The sequence below is a fragment of the Leuciscus leuciscus genome, assembly GCF_965113295.1.
Source record: "Leuciscus leuciscus genome assembly, chromosome: 15".
In the NCBI taxonomy this organism is placed as follows: domain Eukaryota; kingdom Metazoa; phylum Chordata; class Actinopteri; order Cypriniformes; family Leuciscidae; genus Leuciscus; species Leuciscus leuciscus.
Window position 1 is genome coordinate 35,607,630 of NC_138739.1, and position 10,223 is coordinate 35,617,852.

The following is a 10,223-nucleotide window of genomic DNA, read 5'->3' on the forward strand; positions in this document are numbered from 1 at the left end:
CATCTCAAATAAAACACACTTTTGTTTGAAAGAATTAATACAAGTAGTGCTTTAACATAAATATCAGCTGCATGTTTTTTTTTTGTTTTTTTTTTTTGCCTGGTTTTATAAACTAATGGGATGAAGAGTCAGAATGATTGTCTATCACAGATGCTGTCGATATTGATGAACTTGTATTGAACCCAAAACATTGATTGAATCAAACTTTGCTGTTCGTTGCTCATATTTTGTGTTGCCGATAAAACGGGCACACAAGGTTACTGTGAATCACAGCTGTGTTCCAGCTGCTAATGAAAGAATCTAATGCTTTAACAGTGTCCTGCTCACATCTATGTGTAGATTGCCTGTGTGTGAGGCGAGCTATGAGGATAATTCGGTTATAGTGTGGATTTGTGTCATACTGTAACTTTATCTCTCTCACACACACACACACACACACACACACACACACAGTATCGTAAACACTGACCTTTAATTCTTCTAGCTGGGACACGAGTGGGCGGGGCACAGTGGATATCCTACGTTCTGATTGGCCGATTAGATTTGTGCGCTCAGTGAAGGGGCCGGATTAGTAGGTCACATGACCACTTCAGTTTCTCTCACTACTGAAGCAGATCCTCGCAAACAGACTCCCACGTACAAACATACACACACACACACGCACACTACAGGCGAAAATCCCCTATTTACGAGGGAAGAGGAGTGTGAGGGTTGCTTTGTGCGCTTTACTGAGTGGAATTGTGGAGTTTTGGGACTGTTTTTGTCGTGTTTAATCCTCCGAGGTAATCTGGGATTCTCGAGGCGGGAATGAAAGAGATGCGCTCGAGCGCTCACTGGACTTTCACTCTGTGAGGATCAAACAGGTGAGTTTAACGGCACAAGTTCTGGAAAACCACTCCGTTTTCTTTTCTGGGTTACTATTTAAGCCTGCATTGTCGTTTAAAGTCAATTTGAATGATTAAGTAAACTACAAATATCGCCGCCTGAAATCACAACAGCGTCAAAAAAAAAGATGTAAAGGTCTTATTCGTCAACCATCACTATTTTTGTAACCTTAAAGCACTATTTTTTTGCATCCTATCATGTAATTTTGTGCTTTTTTTAAATCTTGCTTTGTCGTTATTTTCTGCGCGAGCACGCACACACCCCCTCGCGCGCCGACAGTCCGCTATTCTGAGCGCGAGACCCTGAAATCTGAGTCTGAAAATCTCTCGCGCGCTATTTATAGTTCTGCTAAAGATAAAGAGAGAAATAGTACGGCATACCGACGATGATGAGGGGGTGTGGGAGGGAGGAAACACGCATATTGTACAGTTGCCTCAAAGGTACTTCAGGGAGCTTAAGACTCACTTAAAAAATATATATAAATGTCACATGACATTCGCTAAATATAATGTTGCCGTTTTTTACTCTGATTTATCATCAGTTAGTGTATGTTAAAGGTTCACACACAGTCCTCAGGTCAGTCTGACCCGCTGTGAATGGTAAGTAGTGATTGTGATGGTTCATTTGAGGGTGACTGCTGTCTGAAATGGGACTCATGTCAAACTGAATCTAAGCTGTGAGAGAGAAAGCAGTAACACAATGAGGCATTGACTGTAGTGCACACTGTGAATCTTGTGACTCGTACTGCCGGTGTCCCTGTAGTGTATTTTATTGTCTTCTGTGGCTATTGTATTACTAATGTCCTTTCTGTTATTACAGCACTGATCTCTGTGCATGTGTGAGAGAAATCCCGCACAGCAGTTCATTATTGCCTGCCGAACAGCTGTTATAAGTGAGGATTGAGGATCCTCCCCATTTCCCACACTTTTTATTTTATTTTCATCAGACACTCACGATGACGGTTTGGGGCAATCAGCAACACGTCCCAAATCAACACACTGCTTTGCATAAAGCAGTCGATAAGCTGAGATTGACAGGCAGGGTTATATAATTTCATGTACAGGACATCTGCCGCCTGTCCCAGTAGATTCAGATCCAGATTCATATTTAGCAGATTATAATTCCATTATGCAGTTGTTTTTTTCAACAGATGGTGGAAAGTTTTTAATGGTTAGTTCACGCAAAAATTACACCGTCAAGCCTCAAAAGTAGCATACAACTACATTATCTTTCAAAAGTTTGGGGTCAGTAAGCAGTCTCTGATGCTCACCAAAGCTGCATTTAGTTATTTATTTATTTTTGTATCAAGACTTTGATTCGAAAGACTGAAAAAGCTGTTGATTCTTCCGTCAGACGCATTTAAGCGAAGAGTGCCGTTGTCCTGATTCAGTATCTGCGGTCAGATTAGATGTCAGGCTTTATGTCATTGTCATTATTCTAATGTTATTTTCGTAACTTGTTACTAAATAAAAAGTCTCACATCATTAAAACGAACTTTCCTGTCCTGTCAGATGTTGAACTGTGCTTGTATTGCACACTCTTTAATTACACACACAAATGATGAGGCGCCTACAATTGTGGCTTAATGACCATGGGAAAATGTGGGTCCCATAGTCTAACCATTTGAGAACTCGTAGTAAACTCTTTTCCACTTAAATTTTTATCGAAATAAGCAACAATTATACATTTTTTTTTTGTTTTGAAAGGTAGTCATACCTCAGGTTTGAAACGACATGAGGTTGAGTGAACCGAATTTGTATTTTTTGGGTCTTGAAGGGACGTATATTGTGGTTATTGTCTGGTGAGATCCGCCCACCTGCTGTTGTTGTCATTGTTTAGTGTGGTTCGTAGTTCTGCCTTTCAGGCTTTGCTGCCTTCGTGTTGTGTTTCTGGGTGGGTGTGTCAGAGTTGTCGTCATCTGTCAGCACACGACAGTTGCAGCCAGGGCTCGCTAGGTTTGATTATTGCATCATAAGTTGAAACGCGTGAGTCTTGTGTGCACATGTGGCTTGTTGTCTTGACAGCATAATAAACTTAAGCGTCGTCCCCTTAAAGCTTCCTTGTTCCTGTTAGTCAGATGTGCTCAGATCTATTGTAGAGTTTGCATTTGTTTATGTGTGTGTGTGTGTGTGTGTGTGTGTGTGTGTGTGTGTGTGTGTGTGTTTATTTGACTTTTTAACCTAGAATGCAACTCTTAATCAGGTTAATAGGGCTATTTGATGCTGTAAGTTTTGCATGTGTGCGTAGAGCACGTACCTAAACGTGTGGTGAAGTATTGCTTCCTGTTGGCTTGGGCTTTTATGTAGCCCACCCTGTGCAGATGTGTGTGTGTGTGTGTGTGTGTGTGTGTGTGTGTGTGTGTGTGCGTGTGTGCGTGTGTGTGTGTTTCTGGCAGAGTTGTGTGTCTCTAATCTGAACCATCTTTCCAAGTGCCATTTGACCTGAATGAGCAGCTTAGCAACGTACAGCGGAGAAAAGAAACCCACCCGCCCCTGCAGAATGAAGTGGGGAAGAGAGTGAGTGTGAAAACACAGAAGTACAGGTGAAAGCTCTTTACTGAGGCCTGGGAAAATGCCTGACACAGTCTGGAGCAACAGCAGAAGTGATTTTACAACAGTCCCAGCTGAATGTCTGGTTTCAGTGGTCACTACTAAGACTATTAACGCCAAGTAGTGTTAAACTACCAATTTAACTCATCACATATTCATGTTACAGACATGAATGGTGCTTCAAATAATGCTGCTTATTCAGGAGAGGTGTGCTGTTACTTTTCTAATCAATCAAATCAACTTTTTTCACCCGTTGGACAATAAAATGATCAAATCATGTCCTTAAATACAAAGTTTGGGTTGCCAGGTTGGTACGATTTTTTTATTGTTTTTGAAAGAAGTTTCATATGTTCACCAAAGCTGTATTTATTTGATCAAAATTACAGTAAAAACAGCAATATTTTGATATATTATTGCAATTTAAAATAACTTTTCTTTTTCAATATATTTAAAAATGTAATTTATTCCTGTGATGCAAAGGTGAATTTTCAGCATCATTACTCCAGTCTTCAGTCACATGATCCTTCAGAAATCATTCTGATATAATGATGTGATGCTCAAGAAACATTTCTACTTATTAACTAAAAAAAAAAACAGATGTGCAGCTTCATATTTTTTTGGAAACCGTGATACATTTTTTTTTCTTTTTTTTTCAGGCTTCTTTGATGAATAGAAAGTTCAAAAGAACAGCATTCATTTGAAATAATATAAATCTTTTGTAACATTATTAATGTCTTTTCTGTCACTTTTGATCAATTTAATGCATCCTTGCTGAATAAAAGTATCTTACAAACCCCAAACTTCTGAACGGTAGTGTGCCATCTGGAGAAATTCATTTTTAAGTTTTAATACTCTGCAGCTTTACTCAAACAAGAGAGAGAAATCCAAATAGCTGGGACAACAGTGTGTGTGTGTGTGTGTGTGTGTGTGAGAGAGAGAGAGAGAGAGAGAGAGACCAAAAATCAGGCCTAACTAAACCTGATAGTGTAATAGGATAGCGCTGCCCTCCTGTTGGTTGACCTGACGCCACCCTTCACTGTTGGCGGGACAGCCACTCTCTTCTTTTTGTTGAGGGTGAACAAAGAACAAGGTCCATTGTGAATAGTGATACTCTCAGCAAGTGAGTTCAGCTTATGTGCGGTTGCCTGTTTTTTGATTGTATTGATCGGTGGACTTATGTGATGTTTGTGTGGGATGATGGGTTTGTCCTCAGAGCATTAGTGATCGAGACTGTTTTGCCTGTCAAATGAAGTGCACAGGCTTCCTCTCACAGGTTTTTTTTTTCATTCAGTGAGTGGAAATAGATTGTTTTGTGTTTACTAGGGATGTGCAATAATAAGTATTTATAAATTTTTCTTTCTTTCCAGGTGAAAACAGCAGGACAGTACAGTAGAGATGAGTGGTGAGTCGAGACAGGGGGTGGTGACAACCCCTCCACCCCCCAGCGTGGGGAAACGGGAGGGTTACTTCGACCGGATCAATGAAAATGACCCCGAATACCTGCGTGCACGCAACATGTCACCCGACCTGCGACAAGACTTCAACATGATGGAGCAGAAGAAAAGAGTCACACAGATACTACAGAGTCCAGTAAGAAAACACAAACACTCATTGTTAAAAAAAAAACTATTTTCCCGAATTTAGCTGAGGAATTGCCCGCAAAAGACAACTTAAAGTCTTTATTGTGTTTGTTACGACCCCCGATATAGTCTAGGGGTTCGTGGGTCAAACATTTAAAATGGACATTAAAGAGAAACATATATAATCTATATGTTGTACAAAGACCCACCAATCCAGGTAACTGTGCAATACCTTTATTCAGTACAACAAGGTTATAGGCAAAAGTGAAGTAAGACAAACACATAAAGAATATAGATAAATATATACAGTGGATACAGAATTTCTGTAAGATAGTCAATACCACAAAGAGGAAGAGGGGACGTGGACGGCGCCAAAGAAAAGAAAGTAACAAAACCAAACGAAGTCTAACTTTTAAATAACCTCTAATCCTAACTAAGAAAATAAAGAAAGAAAACAAAGTTCTTCAGCGTCCATGACGCCCTATCTAATCTTCACTAACTACCCAAAACCAAAAGTACATGTAGTGGCACTTGCCCCTACCCTAGTGTACTAGACAACTCAAAAAACACTTCGTGTTGCAGTGTATGTCACGTGACGTTCTTACCTGTCCGCCTCTTTCAGGACTAGTAACATACAGTGGGACACTGTGTACTCAAGTTACTTAAAACAAAAGAAACGAATACAAGAAGAATTTACGCATACACTAAAATCAAGCAACACACAAACAAAAGGGTTACAGCAATAACAGCAGGGTAATTTGTGCAAGGTATCAACAGAAAGCCGCGTGGGGGGGAAGAAACGTCTGGCGTTCTCTTTTATCCGAGGTGGTCTTTTCCCATTGGCAACAGATATGATTGATCACGTCAGCGCTGATAATGATTGACAGATTATTGGACCAATCACGGGTACCTAAGAAGTGAAAGTAAACGAGAAGCGGGGAGAGAAACAAAAAAAAAAACACACACATGCAATACAGGGACGTAACAGTGTTAAATGAGAAAAGCATCAAATAGGCATCACAAACTTTTAGGCTTCAGCGGCAAAAATCGATTTTCTAAATGTTAATTGATAACGTAACGTTGGCGTAACGCAAAAGGCGCCTGGACAGTCTGTGGCGTGCAGCTGTGCACATAACAGAGACGCATGATGGTTGAGCGAGAAATCTGACCGGCATTACAATCTAGCGTAACTTTGGCTTCTATGAAGTTGAAGGAAAAAGGACCTGGACAAGAGCCACACTTTATGCAAGTAGGGCTCCAGACTGCGACCAAATGGGCGACAAGAGGTTGCACTGGTGCGAACACCACACTGTCCAGTTGAAAAGAGCTGCAACTTCTGTTACATACGGCAAACGAAACGGCAAACGAAAGTGAAACGAAACCGCGCTATTCAGCAAAAGCAGACAATATTGTGTCTGAAATGTATCACGATATTAACTTTTTGAACTGTTGTATAAAATCAATATAACATTTGCTCTCATGCTATTTGGGACAATTTTATTAAACATAATTTTTTTACAAGAAAATACGATTTCAGGTAAATTCATGTTTAATTATTTGGGTTACTTGCCTTTTTTTTATTTAATTTTTTTTTATTATTTGTGAAATTTACTTGCCGTTTCAGAGTGAAAATAGTTTTTAGGGTGAAAATAGTTTTTAAAGTGTAAACAAATGTTCCAGTGCACACCGAAAACAAGACTTATGTACACAATTTTGTTAAAGCAAATGTTTTGGTCTGTTTGCACTGTACAGGGATGTTTTCCACTTTTCCACCGATTTAATCTGCAAGAATGTGCTTTTAATGTACAAGTTTTACAGGTTGTCTCGAGCCGTGTGGTTTTGAATAAACGGCATGCCACCGTGAAGTTTACATTCAAAGCTTGGCATGAACTTCTAAAGTTAGTTTTGAACCCAGCCGCTTGCACCTTACACAGCCTCTCTGTTCACAATGAAAGATTTATGGTTTATTTTGATCAGATGAGTGGGTTTGTCAGCAAGTTAATTGTGCGTTTGTTGTGATGTTTTGAGTTACAGCTCAATCGTACACACAAAGCCACAGCCGCACCGTAAAACCCATCTGGTAGACCACACCCTATTACACACACACACACCACCGACATCCACTTCTCATATATATAAACACAATCCAGCCATCGAAGCACAGCCCTGCACCTCTGACCTACAGTAGAGAGATTATAGCGAACACACATACAAGATTACAGTTGACACACACTGGAGAGATTACAGTGAACATACTGCGCAGATTACACTCCTGCAGACATTTCAGTAAACACATACTGCTAAAGGAATGTTCTGGGTTCAATACAAGTTAAGCTGTATGGACGACATCTGCCGTCACATGCCGTCGATTAACTCCGCAAATAATACCAACTCGTACCTCACTTTTGTAAAAAAAAAAAATATTTTAACCATTTTAAAAATAAATATTAAAATAAATGTTCAAGTTTTAATTATAAAATGTAAACATTTTAAACACAATGTAAGATATATAGAGTTTTTGTGGTGGAAAGGATACAATTTTTTTTTTTTTTTAAATTCTGTACTTAGACATGACATGAATTTGAAGCAACATCCTAGAGCAGATCTGCACGGTTGAGCGCTTTAATGTCAGTATTTGAAAGTGAAATGCATTCTTTCTGTCATTGCAATGATAAACAAGAGGCAGTGTGACAGCACGGTTAATTACGGCATGGCCTGCTGGGCTTTATTAGCAGCAGCTGTCCGAGCACGTGTTTCTGAGACACACTGTATACTATTCTCACTCATCCTTCACGGTGTATGGAGAGGAGCCAGTCAGGGTAGGCAGCAGGTGTATCGGCACACACAGGACTGTGTGTTTACGTCTGCGCTATCAGAGCCGATTCAACAAGCCTCTCTTTCATATCTATCTCTCTCTCTCTCTCTCTCTCTCTCTCTCTCTCTCTCTCTCGGTAGCATCAGGGTTTCCATGTGTGTGCGTGTAGAAGAGAGCTGCTTAAATTACACGTCTGTCCGTAGACTGTGTTTAAGGTCAGACTATTATAGGCAGGGCGGAGTTTGCTATGCTTAGACCTCATCTGTGCTGTCACAACCAAAACAAATGAAGACATCTCAATGTTTTAACGCAAGCCGTTCTGCAAACCGAGGGAAAATAGTGGTTTGCTCTGACGGATATTTGCTTAGGAGGTTAAACAACATGTTAACGATATTAAACTGTTGTGGCAAAATTGAATTTGTCTTGAATTTCCTCCCTTGGGTTATTTTTAGTTCCCCCACTCCCCCTCTGTTTCCATTTTCAGCATTAAAGCATGCCATTCCCAGAGTCGTAACTGTTTTCCAAGAGCGCTGTGGTTTGGTTTGGTCAGGACCCTCACGTTTGAGAGGATTTCATGCTGAGAGGCAGGCGGGATCGTTCATACCCTGTCCCGGGCGGCCAGTTCTCATTCAAGCACAATTTAATACTCGCACTGGGAATTAGAGCCCAGGAGATCTCCATCTCACCTTTGTACTTATTTAGCTAGTTTTGGCTCGGACTGTTGCGCTTGAAGAGCCGCCCATCTGCTCATAAAGTGAGGTGAATGGGTTACTAAAACAAATTCACCTTGTCTGATCAGAACAGCATATCAGAACTGACTCAGACCCACATTACAATGTCTTAAAGGCTAGATAACGCCCATCTTCCACCATCGCGGATACTGTTTTGTGGTTTGATATTAATGTAGTAACTGTGTTTTGTTTTATGAACAGCTCTTAGATCTTCACCGCTTTGATCTAATGACAAGTGTGGGCATAATAGCCCATGTTTATGTGATGGCGTAACCCTGTACAAGCATGGTTTGTTTTGGAGGCATGTTTGATGATTCCCACAGTTAATCTTTCATCATGCCGTTCACCTCTAAAGTACTTCGCTGAACGAAACCTGCACACAGCAAAACTGATCCCAGATTGCTTGTGTGCTTGTTCGCACCCATATAGTGTAGTAGACACAAGCATCACTATTACTATTGCTCATACTTAAAGTACAGTCACGTTAGCAAAATCTCTGCAAAATTTTCCAAGAAAAAAACATCCATTGTCTTTAGTCAATAGTAAGTGATTTATGTAGTAGAACTTACACAAAGGTTGCATTCAAACCAAGAAGCTTTCTTCTGTTAAACACGGCGAATTCGCATTATCCACTTGAATGTGTTGCGAAATCTGCATGGGGAAATTTTTCACCTTCAAGCGATTTTCCCCAATCTCATAGATTCCTGACTGGCACAAAAATTCTTAGAATAACCGCAAATGTGACCACACCTTTACAGTTTAAATTTTAACTAACCCATAACCATAGTTTGGGACTATTATGTGTGTATTAAGGGCATGTATTTGTGGCTTCTTACTTTCCCTTTGTTTTCTCAGTGTATGCTTGATGGATTGGGCTCTCGTTCAAAACCAAGCAAACATAAAGGCCAAAGTAATTTGATTCCTGTGTAGTTTGCTTCACCCTAGATTAGTAATAAGTACTGATTAGTTTACACACAAGCACAAAGCAGAACAGATATCCAGTTATCTAAACTGAGTGTCTCTCAAAGATTTGATGTCTAAGACCTCTGAAATTTTAGCAAATCTAGTGATTGATGCTTATTGCTTATTACTATATAAACACAACTTTAAAAAGCCATTATTTATCCCAGTACATGCAATTTGCATAAACCTAGTCAGACAGATTAAAACAGCTGATTTTTAACCACTGCTCGCCAGTTTGTGTGCAAAATCCATCAGGCAATCAGTGAACAGAGCATTCCTGCTAAGACTTGTTTACCTTTCTTATTCTGGTTTTTGCATAGTGTTTGCATGTATTCTGCCTGCTTAGGGCGTATCTGTGTGACAATCTCGCATACTGTGCTGAAGGAAGTTCTGCATGCATCAGCTCATCCTGTCACTTACTCACACCTGGTAATAAGACAAGTCTTTGTGCACTTGTACAGTAAGAATGAAGTCATCATAACTGAGGTGTTGTGTCAATGAATCTCCTCTGTTATTACCCGCAGCATGTGAGCACTCTATCAATGTCTGCGATTCATTCTTTAGTCTGAACTCTTTGATCCGAACAGGTGTGCAGAATGACGGCACATCTTACAGACGAGCTTTATCACTGGTTTGTTATGAATCAGTGTTTCCCCTAGGCTAGTGCTGGGCGGTGTACCGGTGTTTATTTTTGTTATGA

General features: G+C 40.1%; 1 protein-coding gene and 1 long non-coding RNA gene across 9 annotated transcripts in view; one reads left to right on the forward strand and one right to left on the reverse strand.

Moving 5' to 3' along the window:
- Window positions 1–10,223, reverse strand: part of LOC309475255 — a 239,290-nt gene that overhangs the window by 94,171 nt on the left and 134,896 nt on the right. The gene's annotated exons all lie outside the window — the stretch shown is intronic.
- add3a (adducin 3 (gamma) a) overlaps window positions 1–10,223 on the forward strand; it is a 93,920-nt gene that overhangs the window by 59,243 nt on the left and 24,454 nt on the right. For 6 of the 8 annotated variants that reach the window (XM_082137831.1, XM_082137828.1, XM_082137829.1 and 3 more), the window contains one exon: window positions 4,802–5,024. In XM_082137831.1, the coding sequence (XP_081993957.1) occupies window positions 4,830–5,024 (195 nt within the window). In that variant the 5' untranslated portion in view covers window positions 4,802–4,829. Of the gene's footprint in view, window positions 1–580; window positions 864–4,801; window positions 5,025–10,223 lie in introns of those variants that run through there. The other 2 variants (XM_082137827.1, XM_082137834.1) reach the window with 1 other exon arrangement.